The 26,303-nt window shown below is 41.5% G+C and overlaps 1 protein-coding gene across 1 annotated transcript in view; it reads right to left on the reverse strand.

Annotated features, from left to right (window-relative positions):
* Positions 1-6: 6 nt before the first annotated feature.
* The window catches only part of LOC112391556 (NT-3 growth factor receptor-like), a 61,663-nt gene continuing 35,366 nt past the window's right edge, over positions 7-26,303 (reverse strand). Inside the window, exons 6-7 of the mRNA XM_024732930.1 lie at positions 3,390-3,548; positions 7-381 (exon numbers count right to left, since the gene is read on the reverse strand). Coding sequence (XP_024588698.1) covers positions 196-381; positions 3,390-3,548 — 345 coding nt within the window. The 3' untranslated portion in view covers positions 7-195. The remainder of the gene's footprint in view (positions 382-3,389; positions 3,549-26,303) is intronic.

Raw genomic sequence — 26,303 nt, forward strand, 5'->3', positions numbered from 1 at the left:
ATGCCAAACTGCCTTACAGGGTTTTTATTCTTTCTTTTTTTTTCAGTGTTGTATGTGTAGCAGGCACTTGAGTTTATATGAAGATGTTTGCTTCAGTCAAGGATGAAAGAAAAGAGTCTGTGCAGGGGAAAAAAAGGGGTGTGAGGCCGGGAGAGAAGAGGCAACAGAATATGAATTCACGACCACTGGCCACCACTAGCCAAGGATGTCCAAGTAGATGGGGGTGGCTTTCCCCAGAGCATGGAGGATTTTGTAGATCTCCTTGATGTTCAGCCGCTGCTGCGGTTCCCTCTGCCAGCACCCCAGCATGACATCGTACACCTCTTTGGGGCAGACTCGGGGCCTCTCCAAAACACGACCTTGGGTGATGCACTCAATGACCTGAAAAAGAGAGGAGAACAGGGAAGCTATCACCAAAGCTCAGCCTTGGCCCTGTGGCTCAGGCGCAGCAGAAGGCAATGACTTCACTGATGAGCTTCAGTGCAGAGGCGGGGTACCCTCCTGAGGCTGGGCCGGAGACGAGAGTTGCTCGCCTGTCCTGTGCATGGGTTCCAAGGGCCATGATCCAGCACTAGCTGGTCCAGCCCACTGCTGCCCTCTATTCTCCATCTCTTAGGCCAGGCCTCCAACTCCCACAGACATTCTTCCTTTCACTTCTCTCTTCCTCTCTAGTCCTGAATCTTATCTAGATGACTGAGCTGCATTCACTTCCCACTTGGCAGTGGGGATTGGCAACTGACCTGTCCCACCCCCTCTTAGGAGCCTGCATGATTTTGAAACCCCCTTGAAGGAGCTCTGCCCCTCCATGGTTCCCACTTCCTGTCAAGCTCCCCTCCCAGGCACAGCCTCGGCGCACATGTGATGCTTACCTCTAAGCCATTACACAGGTCCCTTCCTCAGTGAGGCGCATCCTCCCTTGCTCTTTGCACTAAACCATGTATTCTGTTTCTTGAAAAGTCCTTAACACTAGGACTAACCACCTGATTCACCACTGCCCAGCTGGGTGTCCGGAGAAAGTCAATTAACCTCATAGGATCGCAGCATCCTCACCTGTAAGATGGGGATCAGATGTCTCCCTTGACCACCTCCTAAGACTGCTGTAAGGACCAAATGAGGCCAGGGAAAGGGATTGTATGAGCCACTGTACCAAACGGGAGGCCATAGGGAGGAGTAGGAAGAAAGCAAATAATGTACACCTGGACCATCCCCTGCTGGCCCCTCAGGACCACGCCTGTAATTTGCAGTTCAATTCCAATTCCCCAAAAAGATTTCTTTGCTGACACTGTGAATTTTCAAGATTCTATCTTACAGTTCTCAGGTTATTTTAACTTCTGCCTAACTCTCCCTCTGTAACGTTGGGCAACTTATGTACCCCGAACCACAGTTTCCTCATTTTGAAGACAGACCGTGATGATAAAATCACACAGAATTTTCTCTAGTAGAGTATGTGAAAAATGTTATTTCCCTCTCTTTGCCCCCATTAATCTGTATATAGTTTTTATCTCCCTAGGCTGCCCTCAACAGCGCCTTGTCTGGAGTGTGGGCTCATGTCACTCTGACTCTGAGATGGCTTTGTCAAACAATCACTGTGTTAGCACTTTCCTGGTCCTGGTCACCCCAGAGTCTGCAAAGGCCCACTAGGCTCTGTTCTTTGCCAGCCTGAAAGGTCTCCAGCTGTTCCTGTCCCGTTTTTATTTGAACCCTGTCTCCACCTTCCATTACCTTCACCTCCATGAAAAGGGGTCCAGTTCAAACTGCAGTAGCCACTGCCTAGTGCTAAGATTAAAAGCACTGAAGGGTGGTGTCTCCTCCAATGTGGGGCTCTCCAGCTTGTCAATTTCAATAGAGCAACTCATTATCAGTGACTGTCAGGACTTCACTGCTGGTGTTGGTAGCGTGGAAGCGGTGGCCGGGGGTAGGAAGCCCATCTTCAAGGCCAGTGCCTTACCAAGCAGTGTCAGAGACTACCACAAGAGCCCCGTTAGGTACTCTAAGCCAGTTTAGGTAACCAGGACAGGTCATCTGCTGAGACCAATAGAACCCTCAGCCCAGACTCCCCTCTTTACTAGGGCAACCAAACTACATAGGGGCTGTGATCAGGGTGCCTTGTGTGCCTGAGTGCATGCAAATGTGCCAACACGTGCACACAAGCATGTGTATATATGCATGCATGCATGTGTATGTGCGTGTATGTTTACCACTACTCCCTACCTAGGAAAACAATAATTTTTTAAAGCATCATAACAAATGAGTTCTGATATACACACTTACATTTCTTTTAAAGGTCGTCAAAATATTTTGTCCTATTTTGGGAAATGTGGTCAGGACCCATTCAGTTTGCAAATGATGAGACGTTACAAATGTAATGAAATGCCTTCTTTTCAGTCTTTGACATTTACTTAATTAAACGGTCAGGGTATAGGAAAGCAAAAATGAACATAGCTTCCAAGAAGAGAGACACTTTCTGGAATATTCAGATAGGATTCTAATATTAAAAGGTCCTCATGTTCATGTTTTCCCGGAAGACAGAAGACCATAAACTGCAATCTTTTATAGGTCTGCTGGGTTGGGAGACCAAGCCCTTTACTGTCTGCAGACTGGACCGAGTTCCCTGGGATGACACAATGGCACTGAGAAGCATCTTGCTTTGGACCACGGCCCAAGCCTTCTCCAGGCTGATGCTTTCACCTCTGGCCAGTCCATTCCAGAACCCCAAGCAGCGCCCCTCCCTTTGTCCTGAATTTCAACAAGTGTTTGTGTGAAAAGTACTGAGTTAATATAAGCTAATGTGCTTAGGAAAATGCCGGGCACTAAATGTTAGCTATTATTAAATTTGATGACTAGCATTTTTTATTAATATTGTAAATCAAAAGTATAAAATACATAATGTGTATATTATTACATTTACTGTTATGATTCATCTTATTCCTGGAAGTCCACACACAGCTCTATCAGTAACATGAAATTTGCCTTGCCAGTTCACCTTCCTGCACATCTCTGGGCCTGGTCTACCTAAAGCCTTTGGGGACCCAGATGACTTGGGCATAGTAGGTGTTTCCACAGGATGGCACAATCGAAAAACTCATAGTTGTTTTTTGTTTTCACTTTCTGTCTTAGTGAAACATTTGTGATTTTTAAGTGTAGCAGAGCAAACAGAACCGTGACTTGCATCTCAGTTTCAACATCTAATTTCATGCTCTCTTGACAATCACAGCACATTTCCTACAGCTATAATTTTTTTTCTACCAAGAAGGTCTCTCCTTCTGCTTCTGCCAGCATTTGCTCTGCTGGCTCCAAACCCCACCTAATGTTTTACACACTCTAAGTGCTGGCCTGAGATGTCTCTGCCTTCCTCCAAATCAAGGTTCCCATCTGTCCCCTTTCTGTACCTCTGTGTTTGAGAGCTGGAACCATGGCTGTTTTCCATAGGTGAAGATCTCCCAGAGAATCACCCCAAAGCTCCACACATCACTTTCCGTAGTGAACTTCCGGTACATGATGCTTTCAGGGGGCATCCAACGAATGGGGAGCATGGTGTGTCCTCCCACCTAAAAGGGGTCGAGACAGAAGCACACACAGTGACCAGATTGCCAGAATCAGTCATATCAGTCTGCACTCTTCATAGGCAGATGCCCTCTTGATGCATCTTATTCTAAGATAGCCAAACATGATGCAACTTTTGTGATGAGCGTGGGGGGCCAGTGGAGATAAGCCTACGATACTGCAGGGAGCTAGAGTAGCAATTAGAGATAACACCTAAGGGAAGGTATGTTCCTTGGCATGGAATATAAAGAAAGATTACAAGATGATTTGAAGTGGGAGAGAAGATTTCAGAATCTGGTACTACAATCAAATCTAACCTTGAGAGGGAGTCCAGAGGGAAGTCACAGAATCACTGAGCAAGGCTACCAAGTGTCAGAGTATTTGCAGATATTAGGTTAGACTCCTTGGCCAAGGAGGTTAGATGCATGGTCCATGTGCATCTAATCTGTATTACTATGACTTTAGCTTTATCTGACAATCTTGAATTTCTCACTGCTACTTAGAACTCAGTGTTCTGAGTGAAGGGGATAGGGAAGTTCAAAAGTATGAAAGACCACATGCTGATGAGAAATCAGGTGGACCAGAAGAGAATTCACAACCGTTCTTAGCAAGATCTCAAAGGCCAGTTAGGAAAGTGTTTTTTTTTAAATAGCCCGAGGAGGACATCAGCCACCTGTGGGTTTACAGATCTGACAGCCAAGGGCAAGAGGAAGTGACTGACATTCAGGGTACACTTTCCTGAGAAAAAACATTAGGGAAATCCTCACTGCCCAGGAGGTTAGAGATATTATTAGCATAAGTGGAAGAAAATTCACAGCATGTTTTAGAACTCAGGAACTAACTGTATCATTCATAAATAGAGCATCAGAAATGGGAACTTCTGGCTAATACATGAAACTTGTTGGAAAACTGCTTTCGACTGATAGAAAAATCTCTCTATAAATGTCCTGATGAAACTATTGGTATTAATCAAAGTTCTCATTTTTATGATGGGCCAGTTGGAGGAATCATAATCATAAACACTTAAGAAAGAATGACTTGTTGGCGATGGGCAACCTTGTTTCTAAAAAAAAAGAGATCATGTTTGCCCTATCCACTTGAAGTATTTTAGAAGATAAATGATAATATGGATTTGCAGAAGTTGTTTTCAACCTGGGATTTTATAATCAAGGTAGCTCTGTATCAAATGTAAAGACAAATGAAGATGTTTCTTTCAGACAAGCAGACTCAGAAAGTGTACCACTCATAGCCTTTGAGAAAAACAAAGAAGAAAAAATTGAGGATGTACTCCAGAAAAACAGAAAAAGAATCTAAAATATATGATGACTTGGAATATAACAAAGAGTGCAAAGCAAATAAGCCACAAAAAACACAATTTAAATCTAAATAATGGTCACTAATGTGGTAGTAAAATGTAATATAATTACTAATAAATGATTTCTGTAAAATAGAGGCATAAAGTAAATAATAATAGTAATAATACAAATAGTACTATCACTGCTATTATTAACGATATTCTGGAATGAAACTTCCAGATAATTTCAACAATAAGTGCACAGACGAGTAGGTAGGGAAATAATCAAAAGCCTGATAAGGGCTCTGTCTTTTAGAAGGAAGGGCAAGGGAGCTTACAGAAAGTCATCAGTTATTGATTACAACAGTTTAAATTTAAATGTGCTTGCTAAAATTTTAAAGTAGCTTCTAAAAGAATAGAAATAGTACATATAGCTTCCAAACCAGTTTCAGGAAAATAGAACTAAAAATCTCTAACCAATACCAAAAAGACTACAAAAAGGGGGAGGGATAATAGTGAATAGCACAAAATGAAAAAGAAGTTTAAATAATATCACTATAAACAATAAGAATTAATGGGTTATATATGATACCTCTTAAATAAGAGAAACATTTATGTTAAAAAATCAATATGCATGTTATCTAGAAAAGATATATTTAAAAGGAAATAACAGAAAATACTGAAAATTTTGAAAATACTGAAACTTTTGACAAAAATATAACAAACAGTAAAAAAAATTGAATATACAATGTGTATAATATTCACTATACATAATAATATATGACAATGTATAATTGAATATATATTGAATAGATAATATTCAATATGTATAATATACATTGAAAATATGATTCATATATAGTATATTGAATATATGTCATATATTCAATATAGAACATATCAAAATTGAATGCATATATGAAAAAATTTCAGAAAGCCAAGAACTAAATGGATACAAAGTGGTCTATATTATATTTGAAGATGGTAAAATTCGCCATTATGAAAATTATGAGCTTTTTTGCTCCAATTAAGATAGCAACAAAAATGTATAAAAAGTAAAACAGGTTATAAATAAAGGAAAACTAACAAAGCTACAATTACAATGGAAAATTAAAACACTTATTTTGCAAAATGATAGATCAAGAAGACAACAGAAATAAAGATACATTTAAAAAATAAAAGAAATGAGTTTTAATTGATATATATGAGTGATGCATGTACATTTCAGCCTCCTGAAAAAGCTGCATATTAATTTCAATTATCTAAAAGGCGTTTATAAAAACCAATCACATATTATCCTCACAGGAACTCTGAAATTCCAAGAGAAGAAATAAAGTAAACATAAGGTAAAAATAAAAGAAGAAAAGCCATTCTTTCAAAAGATGCCCAAAATTACCAACACCCTTTCCTGATTAAAAGCCCTAATTCATTAGTAATAAAAGGTAACTTCCTGTATTTAATATACTAAATATCATATTAGAAGGTATCTTCTATTACTGATTTTATGCAATACTTTTCAGGTGGCCCTAGCCACTACAATAAAGCAGGAATAAAAACAAGGTAAAAATACTGAAAAGGAGGAGTCAAAACACCATTGTTCGCATATGATATGACAGTTTAAGACAATTAGCTAAAAAGCAATTAGAACCATTATATGATTTAGTAAGCTACCCAGACATGAAATGAATATACAAAAATCAGACTATTCTCATGCACTAGTAAAATGACTTCAAAATTCAATGAACATGCTCGTACATTAGCAACAATAACAAAATGTTTAAGATTCCTAGGTATAGCTTTAGCAGAAAATATACAAGGTCTATGTAAAGAAAAGTATTGAAAAACATAAAAGAAGATCTGAATACATGGAAAGACTGTCTTTTCCTTGGATAGGAAGACTCAATATCATGAACCTCTCATTCTTCCCTAAAATTAATCTAAAAATTCAACACAATCTAAATAAAACCCTCAATGGAATGATATATGGAAACTGACAATATGATACCAAAATTCATTGAGAGGAGTAAATATTTGATTAAAAAAACTAAGATATACTTGAGATAGAACAACAAGGGATATTTGCTGTATCAGATAGCATAACATATTATCAAACTACAGGAATGAACACACTGTGTTACTGGCATAGCAATAGACAATTTCACTGATCAATGGAACAAAATAGAGTCCAGAAGCAGACCCATGTATCAATACTGGAATTTAATATATGAAATGATAGGTTAGTAATCAGTGTTGGGACAATGAACTATTCATTTAAAAAGTACACTTAGATACCTACCTCACACCATATACAAAAATCATTTCCAGATGGATTAAAGAGCTAAACATAAAAAACAAAACAATAATCATATTAGAAGAAAACTTAGAAAAGTATTTGGATAACCTCAGGAGAGGAAGGCCTTCCTAAATAAGACACATGTTCAAGGAGCCATAAAGGACAGAATTCAGAGATACCACTGGTATAAAATTCAATACTTTTGCATGGCAAAATACAAAATAAGCACAGTTAAAAGACAAATGACAGAGAAAATATTTGCAATATATGTAACAAGGAATTAAAATCCATATATTATAAAGTGCTTCCTTAAATTAGTTAAAAACAAGAAATCCAACAGAGAAATGAATCAAGGGTAAGAGTAGATGATTCACAAAACAGCTACAAATGGCCACAAACACATGAAGAAATGTCAAAACAATAAAAGACACATTTTTTTAATATTATGTGGGGAAAATGAAGGGACTGGTATCATCCAGTGCATGAGAGGTCCTGAGGAAGAGTTATTCCTTGCTAAGACTGGGGTAGTTTTTTTTGAGGGCAGCCTGGCAGAATCTGTCCACACTAAAGATGTTAAGTGTCTTTTAATCCAGCAATTTTACTTCTAGAAGTCTTGGAAAAATACTTGCTCATGTAAGCAAAAATACTTCGTTGAAGATATTTTATTTCATTGTTTTTAAGGGCAGGAATTTGTTCATCATTAAATGTATATGCAGCAGTTAAAAGGAATACAGTAGAGTTATGTAGAGTGATATGTCAATACGTCTAGGATATAGTAAATGAAAATGCAAAACATTAAAAATATATATTAGCATTCTCATTTATGTAAAAATGTGTATGCATAGGGCTTCCCTGGTGGCACAGTGGTTGAGAGCCCGCCTGCCGATGCAGGGGACGCGGGTTCGTGCCCCGGTCCAGGACGATCCCACATGCCGCGGAGCGGCTGGGCCCGTGAGCCATGGCCGCTGAGCCTGCATGTCCGGAGCCTGTGCTCCGCAACGGGAGAGGCCACAACAGTGAGAGGCCCGCGTACCGCAAAAAAAAAAAAAATGTGTATGCATAAGCAAATATATTAAAAGGCAATAATGTATTATATAACTCTGTAAATGCATAGAAAAGGTCCAGAGATATAGCCATTAAACCAGTGGTTTTCTCTAGAAAGGAGAGTGAGAACTGACCAAAGAGAAAATTCCATTTTTTTTACCATAGTATGTATTTCTATGCTGTTTGTAATTTTATCATAATCGTGTGCCACATTTGAAAATTTTAAACAATAAAAGAAAAAAATAAACATATGACTAAAGGAAAACCAGTGGACCTAATTTATTTACATTCTAAATCAAAATATTAGTTTTGAAGAAAAATTGGGTTTTTGATAGAATCTAGTGGAATGGTTTATTGTACCTGGTTTCTTGAATAAAAAGAAAAAGAGGTTAGGAATATGGGAACATTTTTCTTGATGAAAAATGGTAAATAACAGGTTCCTCCAAATTGATGCTGGTTGTTTGCCTCATTTGATGATTTTATACACAATCTGAAAGAGCCATTCCAAATTGAAATTTCCAAGTTTACCGTAAGAGAAATTTGAATGTGCTGGTGTAAACTTTGATGAGCTTAAGCGTCTGGGCAGAAAATTATCAGAAGGGTATTAATTGGCCACAGAGGTACCACTAAGAACTTTATCAAGATTTTCTCTGGGCGGCACCACCAATGTGGGTGAAGTTTATATGACATTCCTCTAGAAGTGGACTAAAGCATTTCAAGTGAACTGTGATATAACAATGAAAAGTAATAAGTTGGAAGTCAGAAGCTTGTATTCTGATGTGACTTATTTATTTATTTTTGCGCTACACGGGCCTCTCACTGTTGTGGCCTCTCCCGTTGTAGAGCACAGGCTCCGGACGCGCAGGCTCAGCGGCCATGGCTCACGGACCCAGCCGCTCCGCGGCATGTGGGATCTTCCCAGACTGGGGAATGGACCCGTGTCCCCTGCATCGGCAAGCGGACTCTCAACCACGGCGCCACCAGGGAAGCCCTGATGTGACTTGTGACAAGCTCTTAACCTCTTTGAATTTCAGTTTCCTCATCTTCAACATAGGAGTCAAGCAACGGCCGTATCTAAAGTGAGATGATGTATATAAAAACCAACTGAGCATCACTAAATACAAAAAATAATACACGTAAAGTGCAATGACTGTGCCCTATGTGTAGTGAGCAGCAGAGCAAACCTGATTTCCTAGATTGTCCATATTTCCCATAGATCCACCTAGACTACACTGATTTTCCTTCAGAGCTACCTGCATTCTTGTGTCCTTCTCCCACATTGGAGAGATACAGTCTGGGAAAGGTAGTGGTCAAATCCTTCCTTGGTAAAAAAAATACTGACAAATATCCCCATAGCGAAACCTAGCCAGGCAAGCAATGGGCTGAAATAATAATCTTAATAAAAATAGTCCTAATTAATGCACACTGAATTTCAGCCACTGGATGTTTACACACACCCCACATTTAATCCTCTCTCTCGTCCTATGTGGTAGAATTCCCTAGTATCCCCATTTCACAGATGAAGATAAGGTAATTTGCCTAGGCACTGCCTGAGAAATTCTTGCTAATGATCCAAGCTCTCAATGAGATACATTAAGGATCTGAAAGCTGAGCTTTAAAATAGGAAATATATAGGAATAAGGCGAAAATTCCAAGAAATGAGTCTAAAAATAAAATAACTTCTTGGAGAGCTTCGGATTACACTACCTTGAGTAATACCTTCCACCACCTCTGTTATTGTGGATTCGGGTGCTGTCAGCCTGATCTTCCTTTATGAAGTCCCCTTTTAGGGCTTCCCTGGTGGCGCAGTGGTTGAGAGTCCGCCCGCCGATACAGGGGACATGGGTTCGTGCCCCGGTCCGGGAGGATCCCACATGCTGCGGAGCGGCTGGGCCCGTGAGCCATGGCCGCTGAGCCTGCGTGTCCGGAGCCTGTGCTCCGCAACGGGAGAGGCCACAACAGTGAGAGGCCTGTGTACCAGAAAAAAAAAAAGTTCCCTTTTACCTAACAATGTCAGCAGCCACTGATGATCATTGCCCAGATCCATTACTTCATTAGTGGCTTTAAAAGGGTGACATTCTAATTCTAGCATTCCCTCTGCATAGATTAGCTGGAAATCTCCTATGAATAAAAACTTTCCTTCACTAACTATTTGGTTACACTGATAACAGTTTATACTAGAAACTTTCCTTCACTATTTGGTTACACTGTTTTGTTTTAGTTTGGTTTTGAGAAGCATCATCAATTCTTTGTGTGTGCGCATGCGCGCGCGCACGTGTGTGTGTGTGTGTGTGTGTGTGTGTGTGTGTGTGTGTGTTAATACATTTGAAGTGTTTCCATCAATTATCATTGCTCTTTTTGATGTTCAACTGTTCAATCTTTGGCCAGTAGCAGCCTCTTCAAGTTGGCACCTCTCACCAAACCCCAGTGGTCTTTGATAGCATCCTTGCTTTTGGACAAGAAAAAATATCCTAGGCTCATCTTGTCCATTTGCTGCCCTGGCCCTAGACTCTGTCATTTTTTCAAGGAACCCTGGATCCTTTTGGTGGACAATGGAATTTAGAGACCACACTATGGAAGCCAGGAATGCTCACTGCTGTTGGGTTGGTCAGTATTTCTGGGTCCTTATAATGGAAGTAACTAGGAAAAACTTTTCTTTCGAAAGACAATACTTCAGGAGTTTATATTGCTTTTTCCAACTCAAATTTAGGATTACAGAGCTTTTACTTGACTTTGGTTTTATATCTGTACTTTTTTTCTTATGCTGAAAACCTTGATTCTTACATTAGTAGTATTACTTATTTGCTTTATCCTAATACATATATTTCAAATTCAGTTCAAGTATCTTTACTAACAGCATGATTGCTGAAAGCTGTCTACAGTCTTTGCAGTTCTTTTCATCTTTAAGATATACCTACTAGGGACATACCTAAAACATTGCTATGTTTTAAAGTCATGTGAAGCAATTCCTCTCTGAGAGACGAAGTCACCAACCTAATACACAGGTTTATCCATTTCATTTTGCTTTTGATTTTTAAGAATTGCTTTGCTTTTTCTTTCCCATTCGACATAATGTTTTACAAAGATGCAAAAACCATTACATGGTTTTAAAGTCAAACCAAAAAATCAAGGTACATGAAATCTAAGTCTAGTTCCATCTCTGTTCACTCTCCTCACCCTGATCTCCTCCCTCCAGAGGCAACCATTTTATGTTTGTTTTTAGTTTATTCTTTTATTGTTTGTAACATAAGCAAATATGGATTATGTTCATTTTCCTCACTTTCATAAATGAAAGTAGGATACCATACCTGTTACATACTTTACTTCTTTTCCCCCACTGGGGTTCTCTCATTCCTTTTATAGCTAGATAGCACTCCATGTGCATGAGCACACCACAGTTTATCCAATCAATCCACTTATTGATAGGACTGGGTTGTTTCCATTCTTTTGTTATTGTCAACAGGGAAATGCTCTCTTTACGTATAGCTCAGGTCGTTCTCACTCCCCCTAAGGGGTAATTGCCTAAAATTTCCATGGAGTGTAACAGGCAGAGATAGACTGCAGTGCCCACTGAAATGTTTTCAATAACATAACTTTGGAGATACATGAAGTCTTTCCAATGGGTACCCAGGCAAGGATAGTTTTGAAGGATTATGCAGATCCTCAAGTCTCCTATGGATTTTTTCTAACACTGAGAACTCGCTGTGGTCCAGCAATTTCCCTGCCCAATTGTGCATGCACACACACACACACACACACACACACACACACGCCTGCCACTCTCAAAAGGAAAGACAAATCTCTCACTCATTCTAAATCTTAGGATAGAAAACCTACAGAAGACAAATGAATAAACTCTGTGAAATATTGGTATGGGTGTTGAAAATGAATGTCTCTAGTAACTGGGAAATAAATTCTTTTGCAAGTCTGGTGGTTTCCAATTCTTTTCAAACCACTGAAGGGGGACAGACTTCAAAGAATTATCAGCTGAGAGAAGATTAAAAAGAAATTTTGATAAGAGACCAATATGTGATTTTAGGCAAAAAACGAGATATGAGTTCGAAGAATTGTCACGTTACAGTAACAAAATTCTTTCCTTTCCCATTCGGTTTATTGTGAATAACGTTTCTCATTTCTTATATTTATAAAAATGAAAAAAACAGTAATAGAATTGATCCTGAACCTTAATCTAATTCCCTACCTTAGCAATAAATAATATTCATCAATGAATACAAACTAATCGAAAAATATAAGAGGTATTTCCAAAAATATTGTACACCTTATCTTTCACATTCATCAAAAGTTGTGATATATATACATTATTTTGATCTACTGCCTATTTCTGTGTATTACTAATAATTGTAATGATAACTCAATCCAAATCTCTTAACATCTAGAAACTTATGATCATTGGGCATTAAAAATTATATTTAAATCTTTGTACATATTTCTGTCACACTAAATTGTGACAGAATGGCCAATAAAAGCCTTTCATGCATAAAATGGGAAGCCATAAGGATAAAATTTGGTAGGGAAACTGGAATGAAAATATAAATTCAAGAAGAAAAAGGAACCATGTAAACCTGAGTGTTTAAGTACTTGTTCATGTGTTTTATAGATGATAGGTCAAATTGCTCTGGTATTTAAAGTTCATTAGCATTAAAGGAGCGATGTATCTTTCTAATGTCAATATTTACAACGCCGTGGAAATGACATACTTAAAAGTATGGTGACGATTTTAGATGGCAACTTAAAACAGGCAAAGGGACATACATGGTTTTTCAAAATTATTTTAGGGGTATTAAAGTTTGAAGATGACAGGTATAGAGCCTGGGCATCTAGGGTGTAATGTTTATCTTTCCCCAAGGCTGTATGTCACCCATCCTCAGGCCTGCAGCTATATCCTGGGAGAGGATGTGAAAAGAGGAAAGCAAAAACTACAGCCTCACCTCCAGCCTCAGGTGCTTGCCTGAAATCCTCCAGCCTCATTTCTTTCATTCAAGCCTTCAGCCCTCACTCCCAGCCTTGTCCTGAGGGCCAGGAGTAAGTGGGATTGAAGGGTGGAAAAGCAGGATGGCTGCAGAGGCTGCCAGGTTCCTTTTCCTTCTGGGGGCAGGATGCCCTGGGGCAGAGTGTTCCTGGTGGGAGGCAAACCTCCACCCTCCCCACAGCCATCCCTTCTCTTCGCAGCCTGCCTTTCCTGAACAAGGAAATTGTCTTGCTTATTTCCATAGAATGATGTCAACTTCCCTGCAGTCAGAGGGAACCCACTGCTGTGGGTTAAAGAGAAACTCAGCTGAGCTCGAGAAAGCTCTCAGGTCTCTGCATCTAATTACACAGAAAAGGAGGCAGCTTCTTCAAAGCACATATGGAAGCCCGCTTCTCTCCCAGAAGTTCAAAATGTCTATCTTCACATAATTCTGACAAGGTATAAAGGAGACAAAGTGACCCATATATTCCAGATAAAGAAATAAGGACCCAGCAAAGGTGAGCAAATACAGGGCATTATTGATACCAATGGAAGGATTCAAGCTTCCTCTGTAATCACTAATCTATATGGGCCATGTCAAAATCTGTTAAAGCAGATGAGAATGGCAGATGCTTTCTGAAGAGTTATAGAAACTTTGCAATGTACATTAATGGCAAAATACCCTAATCAGGAGATTATCATAAAGATTGTCACTTATGGTGCCATTATTTTTTACTTATTCAATTTTAATCTCTCTTAATTGCATGTCTCAGCACATAGAAGAGTCTCCATATCCATTAAGGAAAATAAAAGGCTTAGCATATATGCTTTCTTCATCCCCTGGAAAGTCTCCTCGTTTCCCAAATGCCCCAGTACCTTTGCCTCTTACACCCAGCTCTGCTCATCTGAGCAGCTCGTCAGCCGGCGGCGGGGGGGGGGGGGGCCAGTCACCTTGAACATGCCCCAGGTAGGAGTCCCAGCCACTAAACACAGTCTTTAAAATCACTGCCACTCTTATTCTCGAGGGTCTGGGGTTTTCAAGGGCTGCATATCAGTATTAGCTACATCCAATACAGACACATACATCCATACATCGGGAAGGAGACTGTTTAGATGAACATATGTGCATGTCAATCACATGCATGTGAGTACAGTCATGGATACAAACAGGTCTGTCACTCATGCCCCGAACATATGAAGTTGGTGAAATCTCCCTCTGACACCTCTTGAAATAAATGACCTAAATGTAGGAGGAAAGGTCCAAAGTTTTTTTTTTGCTTTTTTTTTCATTTTAACCATTTTTTAAAATTGGAGTATAGTTAATTTACAATGTTGTGTTAGTTTCAGGTGTATAGCAAAATGATTCAGTTATACACACACACACACACACACACACACACACACACACACACATATATACACATACCTGTAGTTTTTCAATTCTTTTCCATTATAGATTATTACAAGATATTGAATATAATTTCCTGTGCTATACAGTAGGTCCTTGTTTACCTATTTTGTATATTGTAGTGTGTACACATTAATCCCAAACTCCTAATTTATCTACCCGTCCCCTGCTAATCCCTTCGGTAACCATAAGTTTGTTTTGTGTGTCTGTGAGTCTGTTTCTGTTTTGTAAATAAGTCCATTTGTATCATTTTTTTCAGATTCCACATAGACGTGATATCATATGATATTTGTCTTTCTCTGACTTACTTCACTTAATATGATAATCTCCAGGTGCATCTATGTTGCTGCAAATGGCATTATTTCATTCTTTTTCATGGCTGAGTAATAGTCCAGTGTGTGTGTGTGTGTGTGTGTGTGTGTGTGTGTATGTGTGTGTGTATATATCAAAGTCCTTGCATCCTGTCTCCAAGATAGCAAAAATAAATGATTTCACTCTAAACCAGTTGGTTAGCTTTGCTGACAGCCTCAAAACTCGCCAGAATGGCAGAGCCCTCCTTCCTGGAATTAACCCTTCTCACTGCCCACCCCACTCCAACTGCTGGGCTCTCCTAATAGCTCCATCCCCACATATATGGGAGGCCCTCGGAGCCTTTGAAATGGCAGCCTGCCCTCAGGGAACTCTCTCAGTTCTAACTTCTCTCTCCTCCTCCTCTTTCCTTCTCCCCTCACTTTCTCCAGTGTGGTCTTCTGAGTTGAGGATGCTGTATTTTCAACCAGCTTTTCACCTCCCTGCCCAGCTCTAAAATTTGATCATTCACTAGGCATGCTTCTTTGGTGTCTGAACCTATACTCTTTCCCTCCAGATGACATCTGGATTCCTGGTGCATCTTTAGGGGACCAGTCTGCACTGCAACTGCACACTGTCCAGCCCCTCAAATCCAAGTTCTTTAGAATCCAAGGTCTGAAAGGAGAGATTCAACACTAAAGCTATAGCTCATGAACACACAGGGCTGGGAAGGGCCTTGGAAATTACCTAATCCCCCTAAGGGCATGCAAACCTTGGTTGGAAGAGAGGCAGTGACTTGTTCAAGGTCACTAAGGAAAGTTAAATGAAATGGAACCAAAGTTCCAAAGAGTCTTGTTCTCAGTGTGAACCTTTTAGTGGAGAAGGGCATACATACATAAAGGTGTACAAATCAAAAACACACAGATTGAATCTTATGAAGTTTAAATTTTGGATCTATAGTCTCCTTTCCTCACTGATGTGTACGGACTTTGGGTCACCTGGCAGAACTCTGAGTTTCCTCCTGTTGTAATGGTGTGTGCCTTCGGGATATATTAGCTTGAGTATTTGTTTGGTTTAGATCTACAATCTATGTGTGTGTGCATTCATAAATATGTGTCTGTCTGTGGCTTCATACCAGTTGCAGAGATTTCACGGATGAAACCTTTACACAAAAGACTGAGATTTTTCTATAGTGACATCAGACTTCTGACTTAATAAGGCAAAATTGTTTTGGCTTCTTTTTGTCTCTCTTCCTCTTCCCAATCAAGTAGGGCAAATTATTATGTAACTTCTTATAGACACAAACTGAAGATCACGGTCCCAGGTCTAATGGGTGCTTGGAACTCTTTGGAGGGAAAGTGCAGAGGAAACTCACAAAGACACTATTATAGCACCGCTCCCTCGAAACAGGGCTTTATGACGGCTTAAGCAAGAAATGTCCGTTTAAGAGAACTTTGGTGGAATGGATGTTTCAGGCTGAGCCTCTAGCCCCAGGATTAGGAAAAACCACTGGAGTTTTCCAAAAATACAAGGAGTTTTAAGAGCCAAGTTGTTCAGCAGTGTGAGCCCAGAGGATAAAGAGGCCCATTGTGATTCTGCCCAACTCTCTTTACCTAGAGCTGCATCTGCCGGGAGCAAGTCCTCAGACGGAAGCCCCAGGACACATACCTTTTATAACTTCCCCTTTTGTTTTCCTCTTTCTAAATCCTGTGTAAATGCTGGCGCTCATTCTGAGAACTCATTGTCCTTTACTGCCCCAAACAATGTATATTTTTATAGAGCCTACATTGCAAGTTCAAAGATGTGGGCTGAAAAATGACTTGGCTCTGGTTTTCTTTTCCAAATGCCCAGACGTGGAGCCTCCTGGCTGCACTCATATCTTCTCACGGAAGCAAACTTGAGGGATGTTGTTAAAAGGGCCCGACTTGCTGAACAAAGCTGGAGATATCAGCTCAGCTCAGATCCATGGACCACACTGGATCCAGACTGATCCATTCAGACCCCAAGTGCTTGCTAAACATCAATAGGTAAAGGAAGGCAGGAGGATAAAGCCTCTTTGTGATCAATCTAGATTTTTAATTTACCCTGTACAGCTCAGGCACTGATAGGTTTTGGTTTAGATTCAGATTTATTTAGCAAAAATAAGATAATCCCTTTCAAGCAAGAAAGGCTTTGCTAAATATTTAGATGTCTCCCCAAATCTGAAAAATATAACAACTCCTATTGAAAATGTGTGTATAGGATGAAGAAACAGAAGATCCAACAGAGCAAAAAGGATAATTTATAACTTGGCCAATACCCTTTACTAGCTAAGCAACCCTAGGGGATGTATTTGACCTCTGAAGACTCAGCTTTCTAGGGTATAAAATGGGGACAATAATGCAGCTACACAGAACATGTACAGACACTAAATGAGATATTAAATGGAACAGAGAAATGGTGGGTTTTCAATACACATGCTCAGGCATGTGACTTTGGATCAAAATCTTTCTTGAAAGATGCTACTTTCTCAACGTCTATGTTTAATGAATGAATAGCACCTCTCAATTTTTCCAGGGACTTGGACATTCTGCTCAGTGACCCTTACAACAAAGAGACACCATTCTTGATTTATGGATAAGGAAACCAGCTCAAGAATGGAATGTCAGCAAGTCCATGGTGGATAGAGGCCAAGCTAAAAGTCAATCCACTGCCACACTCCAAATCTCTTTCATTAGGGGTTTTGTGGGTTCAAGACAATTCGACCTACAAACACTGGGAACGGCTAAAAGAAGCTTCCAGGAGCAGTGTGGCCACCAGACCCGGATCCTTGGAATATTTGGCTGTTTACCAAAGCAGGGTTTAGACACTTAGGAAGTGCACCTAACGTGAATCTCAGGGAAGACAAGACCGGGCAGGTTAGTGGCTGCACAGCCTATGAGAGAGGCCTCAGGGGAAAAAAGGAAGAACAAGATAATTTGAATTTTAAAAAGCAAAGACTTAAGATGGGATCTTTTTCCTCCAAAAGCAAAACGAATTATAATTGTCTCCTCCAGCCATCTTCTCAGAGACATTAATAACGATAGCAATAATACTTCCTATTGAATGAATATCCCACCAGCCTTAAGACGACAGCATTGACTTTTTAATCACGATTCTAGTTTTATGATATCATCTTATAAGCCTGGGCTTTCCATCCAGGAGCAGGGGTGACCAGACAGCAGATGTGCACCAATGGCTCCATGAGAGAAAGAGCTTTTCTAATAATCGCTGGAATAGCCTCCCTTGAAAGCCAATGAGGCCTTATCTGTAAATAAGCTCAGGCTGAGTCCCCACCTCTTAAGCTTTGAATGACAGGCTAGACTATGTGGCCTTCTTAACTGAAGGCTTTTTTTCCCTCTAATTTCAAGATTCCAACAGCCTGGCACACTTGACCCGTCATTTATAATGTCTGTTATGCAGACCCAGTGCCTGGGTCGTGGGAACACCTTCTTGCCCTTCCATTGCGAGGGTCCCAAATCAGCTGTCCCAGAAACAGACAGTTTAAAACAGCCTCTGTTTGGTGCTATTTGATCTTTAGCTCAGACAGAATGTGTGAGGACTAATTAGAGAATGTTTATAAAGCCTAGCCAGTAGCACGAGACTACCGTTGAAAGTACTGATGTATAGTATTATTTCCTATAATGACAGGGATTTCTGTGCTGGTCTGACACCTGCCGTCATGAGGGGCTGCTTCTGAACTGTCTCTAAAAGAGGTCTGGCCAGCTGCGGTCTTCCCACTTCCCTCACTGTGAGAACCCTCAGGTCATGGTGCATGTGGCTCACACATCTCTCATCTCTCTGGGCCAGAGGTTGGAAAAGGCAGGTAGCTGTTTCTGGGTCAGTGGAAGGTAAGACCTAAAGCCTCTAACAATCTTTGCACCCTGCACGCTCTACTCAATGCTGTTGAAAAAGCATAAAATCTCCCATTAAAAAAGCTGCTGGGTGCAGAAACTGGTCCCCAGAATGGGAACAGAAGGTGGCCCACCCTTAAGCAGATCGCACAGCAAAGGCAGTATAACATCACGATACAGCATTAGACACAAGGCTGCAAATTCATAGCCATGTCACCTCCAGAAATCACTTAACCTCTCTGAGCCTCGGTTTCTCCATATGTTAAACAACAACTGGTATTTACTTCCTAAAATGACCATGAGCATTAAATTAAATAATCCATGTAAAGCATTTGGCACAGTATCCAGCACATGGCAAGTGTCAATACAACGGTCCCCATTAGCACTATGGGTGTGTAGTAGCGTTGCTATCTTAGCACATATTTGCAAGAAGCGTACTCCACATCGAGGATTTAGATAACATAGGGGGATAGGTTTTGAACTTCTGTGGGTGCAGGTAGACGGGGGTATTTGGTGATGGTAAAGATTGAGGCCGGATTAGGAACTAAATCTCAGGTGTCCTTGGGTATGGCTCGTTCAGTGTTGGGCTTCCGAGAAAGAGAAGTCTTTTTTGCTTTTGTGGTACCACAAGAAGCAAACAACCCTTGCCTCCTTTCTCCCCTCTCCCTCCACTTGCCCTGTGCTCTTCATGAAGCATTTGCCGTCCCTCAGTTACAGCGCTTAGTGCAGGTTGAACACATCAGCCAGAAAGGCACGGCTGTAGCTAGAGGTAAAATCTGCTACTTCTGAACCTCTCCAAATTAATCATTCTAACCTGAGGGAGACTTGGGCCTTTGGGCCCACCTTTTTGTTTTATTAACTGCCAACAAAAAATGCCGGAAGTGGCTGGGGAAGAAGCACAAAATGGGGGACAGGGAACACTTTGCATATTTTAATTACTTCAGTAAACAATACATATCACAGCAGAAGCCTACCATCAATGGCTACGTCCCAGGCAAAGGGAATTTGGAAGATCATCATGGGACCTGACATAAAAAACATGCACCTCCTCCTTAGGCTAGAGGCTGCCTTATCTAGCTTCCCTGAGCTGGAGTTAAACTTGCAATCCCTCCACAGACTAGTTGCTGGAGCAGCTCCAACTAGGGCAAGAAGGTGAACAATACACAACTTTTCACACTCAAACCTTTCTGGAGAATTGAATGCTCCTCTTCACCCAATAGAAAGAGGGATTCTTCTCGGAGTCATGAAACAAGACCCTTCGATTCTAAAGGCAGGACCCTTGGTGCCTGAGAGGAGAGAGCTCACAGATCACTGGCTGGATCTCTGGCAGGACCACAAACATGAACCAGTGGATAACATTCTCCATCCTCATGTAAAGGTGGGGATTCAACTTAGAAAAAATAACAGGATTAAGTTCTCAGGGAAGCCTGCGGTTAGGAGATAGCAGCTGAATCACTCTTCGAACTGCCAAGTGATTAATCAACTTGTTAATACCACTACTATTTTTATGCATCACAGGTTCTTAGTTAGCCCTTCCCCTACGAAATTCCAGGAAACAGTACTAGTTAACCTAGCCACCCCGCTTCCAGTGATGGGTGGCCTCCAGCATCTTGGGAGGAAGGCAGCAGGAAGGAAGATCTGACACCAAGGGAAGCCGTGGAACCCAGTGGAAAGAACACTGGATTGAGACTCAGGTCAACTGAGTTCTTATCCTAGTTCCACCAGGGTGTCGCCCTGCGGCTTTGGCGCCCTGTGCTTCCTTTTGGTCTCAATTTTCACATCTGCAATAAGGAAAGAATTGGACCAGAGGATTGCTACGCTTCTTCTCCATGTGAAATCGGCATGAGATTGTCCAAAGCAAAATTTTCTTATCTTCATCAATATACCAGGAGCACTGAACAAAAGCTCAAGGTCCTTCCCAACAACAGCAGCCTCAGCAGTCTGGCTTTCCAGAGTTTGTGTGTGTGTGTGTGTGTGTGTGTGTGTGTGTGTGTGTTCCAAGAAAGACAAGAAGAGCAATGGGCCAGAACTTGGGAGCTCCAGGGCCCTGCCTTAGGTTTACATCACACCACCTGGCTCATCCCTGGGCCCCTGGGTCCTCATTTATAAAATTGGTAGGGTGAGCGAAGAGAATTGGGCTAGTTGACTTTGAGGTCATCTAGTTCCAAAACACGGTGATTCGGTGAAGCAAAAACTAGATGACCTCTGGATGCCCCTCCCAGCCCTGGGAGAAGGTTAGAGTTCTGAGACCCAATAGTTCCACACAGCCCACTACTCTACAACTGGATCCCAGGGTGCCTTTTTGCAGTGAAGGGTGTGAGCCAAGGGTAATCTCAGATGAAAGAGCTGGAGGAGCTTTCTCTCCACACAGCATCTGGCATCCCAAGCTATCATCTGAGGCCTGCAGCTGTGGGCTGCCCCTTCTCCCTTTATAAACAAGCCCTACCTCTTGGCTTCTCCCTCAAGGTCAAAAGGAGGGGGAAGACTGCTCCGAGGATGAACCCAGGAGAAAGTCTTAAATGCTAAGCCAGTAATCACAGTTGGATGGTGTTTTTCAAAGGCATTCCTACTCTATTGTACACATTCATGTTTCCAAAAGCGTAGAAGGAGGATAAGGGCAAGTGGGCTTCTTGTCTCTAATGAAACTGGGATGAAACATCTTACTCAGGGTCATTTAGTGAGTCCCCAGGAGGTAGAGCGAGACTAAGTCTGGGGTAGGCAATCCTCAAGCATAGTGCCCTCATCTTAATTTATTTAAACCTCTGGTCTCCACTGCAACAGAGGTAGAAAGAGATTCTTTCATTATTTCAAGGTTGGGGCAGAGGTGGAAGGCTTGTCCCAGTGAACAGGGATACAGAACAAAAACTTACTGAGTGTTTATACTGGGCCAGGATCTATGATAGATAAGACAAAACGCACTGCTTCATCCACTCCTCTCAATATGCCTTGGCTCTGGAAATTATTATTATCAAAAGCATTGCATGAAGGAAGGAAGGGAAGGAAAGGGAGGAAGAGGTTAAGCAACTTATGTGAGTTCAAAAGGCTGAAGAGTGAAAGATCCAAGCCTCACACCTAAATTATTCTGATTCCAAAACCAATGTTCTTTTGCACCCCCAAGTCAGAGGTCTTATGCATTTTCAAGTTGAAGGGAGACTCGCTTGTAAAAAAAGTTTTCAAGCCTATAAGTTGATGGGCTGGAGGTGGCAGATTTGGGGAAGTATGATAGAAATCCCAGAATTTGATTTCTGTAAAAACACCCATAAAAGCTAACGAGGATTTTCATTCAGAAATATCTAAATCTGCAGATTCAATGAAGGAAGATGGAAGCCAACATCGGCCCAGAGAATGCTCATAAAAATGACACTGGAAAACATCATATGCTCCTCCTCGTAGACGGACTGGAAAAAGCAGTCAGTCACGGGCTTTGCTTCCTTGGTCTTTGCTTTGCAGATTTTCTCTGCGTGATGCCTGGCCTGACTCCTGTAGAAGTGAGGCTGATTATTTCAGCTGGGCTCCCCATGGTAAGGACTCCCTGATGAAGACAAGTCTTTGTTAGTGATCAACTAGGTCCCGGATAATCTGTTCAGCTCCTGCAGCATGTATCATCATAATTTTCAAAATTCATTAGCCTTGATTGTTTGGAAATCTATTTCCCATTAATGTCTCTTTCTCTAAGATCATCGTTTCAGGCAGAGAAAGAGGAAGGCAGAGAGAGATGGAGGGATGATGGGCAGGTTGAGTAGAGAGGAGAAGGAAGGAGGGAGAGAGCTAGCAACACATGTCCAGCCTGGTGACTTATTTGGGTCTTAGAATTAAGCCACTGCAGAAATAAGTTCTAAACCTGGATTTGGTGATTACTGGGACAATACACTGCGTTTTTGCTTAAGATAGATTAAGTTTTTTGTCACTTGTAGCCAAAAGAATCTTGATCTAACAGTCGAAAATTCAACTCTCAAGTTCATCTTTATTTCTAGGAATAAAATGTCGATTTCTAGAAATGAACCTAAGAAGCAAGACTCAGAGAGATGCCGGAGGCCCAGATAGAAACCAGCTTGCCCAGCTAGGATGGAATTGCAATATACCTTCTCTCACCCCCCGAGTGCACTTTTCTTCTTTCCTGCTCTGCGTGCTGGTACCCACATGCCAGGGTCTCACCAGCCACCAAGCGTCACACACATGTGGCTCTGAGACCAGCACCTGAACTGAAAGCTTTCCTTGTATGACTGCACCTGCCCAAAACCAGTGCGATTGGCTGCAGGTCGCATCAGACATCTAGTTTCCATTAGGGTTAGCCACAAATGCCAGCATGGGAGGAGGTGGCAGAAATCAGAGGAACTAGCTAATGCTCAAGAGAGGTAGGGACCAGCCCAGCAGACCCAGGCAAAAGAGATAGCGGAACTTATGTTATTTCCACCAGCATCTCCAGACAGGAGGTCTTGTCACAATCCTTCCAGACATATGGATTTCTCATAAGTCATCTGTACCCAAAGAATTGTGGAAGCAAATGGACTTGACCAACTTTGAAGATAAGATCCAGAACAAGGAGTATAGAATCCCATCAAAAATGCTAGGGCACCTTTGCTAATGAGCGGCATTATGGCACAACCAGACGGTTCCCTTCTTTTCTCTGTCATCTTCCCTCTGGCTCCCCAGAGCCCTTTCACGTGAAGCCCTGGGCCCCACCCCATACCAGGCAACTCTCAGCATGCTCTTCTGGGGGTTTGCTCTGATCTGAGACATCTATTTTCAGATCATCAGAGAGCAATGCCAAGAGAACCAGGAGTTCAAAGATTAATTACCATTGAATGGGCAGAGCTCCTATCTCTGGATAAATCTCCAGGTGAGAACCCAAAGGATTGACCCTGGGAACACACAACCAATTTCCCTGAACTTAAGGACATGAGACGCCACATAATTAAGAGGCACCTCCCACAGGACAATGTATTAGGCTCCCTCCCAAAAGGCCCGTCTTCACTCTCTTACGTTGCAAGACTTGGAATAGCAACAAAAAGGTGAAAAATCATATCCCACAATTTCAACGCTGTTCAACTATGTTGGTTTTTGACTCCGTCAAAGTCCTAGTGTGTTTTAGAATACTCTCTAGCTCATAGACAACTTCACCACAACTTGATTCACCCTACAACCTCCGTCCGTGATGGCTGAAAAACACTAACCTGCAGAGAGGGGGTGAAAAAAGCTCATCTTGAGCTCTCCTTTTGTGCCTTGGGTGTGCAAAGAGACAGGTATGTGTTTTCAGGTTAATTAGAAAAACCGGGTTCATTGGGGTGAGGAGATACATCCTTGGGTTCCCAGCATGCTGGTGTAAAGGGTGTGCCTTGGGTCTCCAAGCGAGTTCCCATACTGGGACTCACCTATGACCATGTACCCTCACAGACTTGGGTCAAAGACCCCAGCATTGTCTTTCTAGCTGCAACTAAGTCCTTTCTAGAATTAAGACGTTTAATGTGTGACTGGCAGGGTGGGCAGTATGTAATCAGTGAAAGAAGGAATATCCTTGTCAGCTTAAAAGATAAGCAGACATTTCTAACCTTTACTCCTGTTCCAAATTGGTACACCACAGAGCACACGGATGCAGAAGAGAGAAGTCAACTGATGTTGAAACGGGTTCATATTTTAGAAGAAAATGTAGTTTGCTTTCTTGCCTCTTTTTGCCAGGGAGGGGACTCGGAGACAAGTCAGGGAAGAGTATCCTATGGAGGAAGATGAATGATGATTTTCTCCTTAGCTCGTGAGTTTCAAAGTGATGGAGGGAAACTAGATAACAGGCTATAAGCAGAAAAGAACCAGGATTTGATGGGGCAGCCAACATCCAATAGCTGGAATACCACAGTAAGGGACATTCAAGGGGCTGGAGTATACTCTTAAGTGATTCTGACATTGTGATGGTAAAGAAAATCCTGAGTAAATGACAGAGTAATAACTTCTCTCTATCCATATGACACATATTGTGAAACTAAGAGACATTGCCTTGACGTGGACTGAGACCTCTGGATAAATATGTTACAGAAGTCCAAGGAAATAACTGCGTTGCAGGTGGAAAGATCCTCCTTTAGAGTAAAAGGAAAACGGGAGAGGGTTATTGGAGATCCCAAAATAATTCTTCACTTCGCTACAGCAGCTCTCTCTGGTGCACATAAACGGTGGTTTGCTTACCACACCACTTTACCAAGAGCCCACCTTATGCATAAAATAAGATTCTACTTAATTTTTTTTCTGAGAAGTATGTAAATGTACATTACAAATAGACACAAGGTCACAGAGTGATATCAACGTTAAGTATAACCATAAGAAGATGTGGTCCAGAGACTTTCTGCTTCTTGTTAATAGCAGTCCCAAGACTGGATGAAGTCAGTCTGTGGGTTCCATTCACAAAGGCAGGCAGGAAACTTAGGATTCTCTTCAAACTCAACTCTTCACTCAATCCCCTGTTGAAAAACCTTTGTCTGGTCTCAGACGTCTGCATGCATTCTCCCCAACCCTATTATCTATACAGAGACCCATGCACCGCCCTCCTTCCAACGTGCACGAAACCCAGGAACCCAGGACACACTGAAGTCAAGCTCCACCTCTGCCTAGGATGGATGCCCCAATGGGAAGACGAGCTCTCATGCCCCCCGAATGGTCCATGCCTATCCCCATTCCCAAGGACAACAACATAAGGAGAAGCAGCAGAAGTTGCTGTACGTCATGCACAGTCAGCAAAGACATGTACAATCACCCCAATACATCTACTCCTCATCCAGCCATGCGCGTCAGCCAATTCGCAGGACCTTGTGGTAATCCAGCGAGTCCTACTTCTCTTTTCTTTCTACTACTTCCTGCCAACTGGTATCTATGGATGGATGCTGAGACTAACTGATAGAAGCAGGGTTTCAGATATACTTTCACTTGGGTTTAGATCCTGGCTGCACAATTTTCTAGTTCCATGTTTAAATGTCGGTGTTCTAACCCATAAAGTAAGACTTTGATAAATTCTTCGTGAGAACAGTGTAAATTAAATAAACATACTCAGAGCCCCTAGCAAAGTGCCTGACAGGTGTAGGTACACAATAAATGTGAGTTGTCATCCCCTACTATCCCCAAGGACACCAGATGGAAGAAGAAAAGCCTCGAACGATCCTGAATGGCCAGGGCAAGTCAAAGATTGGGGGATTTTCTACAAAGATGCTCCCCAAGTGGATAAAGCCACAGCCTCATTCACTTTCTGACACCCTCTCAGTGATGTTAGTTGGAGATGAAACCTATCAAAGACAAGGTACGCTTCCAATGCCATGGCCACCCCTGATTCTGTCTCCTCAATTTTTTTTGGTCATTCTGAAGTTTTTGAGGTTTCTTTTGCTTTGGATTCAGAATTTCCAGATTTGACTTGTTTCAGAAAAATTTAAGCCAAGCCATTAAAGCCTTCCTTGGCTAAATTAAATAAACTAAAATACACTGCAGTCTTCAGGAGACTCAACTGCTTTGACCTCCCCGTCTAAAACTGCAAACACACATGTGCGCACACACACACACACACACACACACACACACACGCACCACCACCACCACCACCACCACCACCCCACCACCAC

This window comes from Neophocaena asiaeorientalis, unplaced genomic scaffold (genome assembly GCF_003031525.2).
Source record: "Neophocaena asiaeorientalis asiaeorientalis breed wild unplaced genomic scaffold, Neophocaena_asiaeorientalis_V1.1 scaffold442, whole genome shotgun sequence".
Lineage (NCBI taxonomy): Eukaryota > Metazoa > Chordata > Mammalia > Artiodactyla > Phocoenidae > Neophocaena > Neophocaena asiaeorientalis.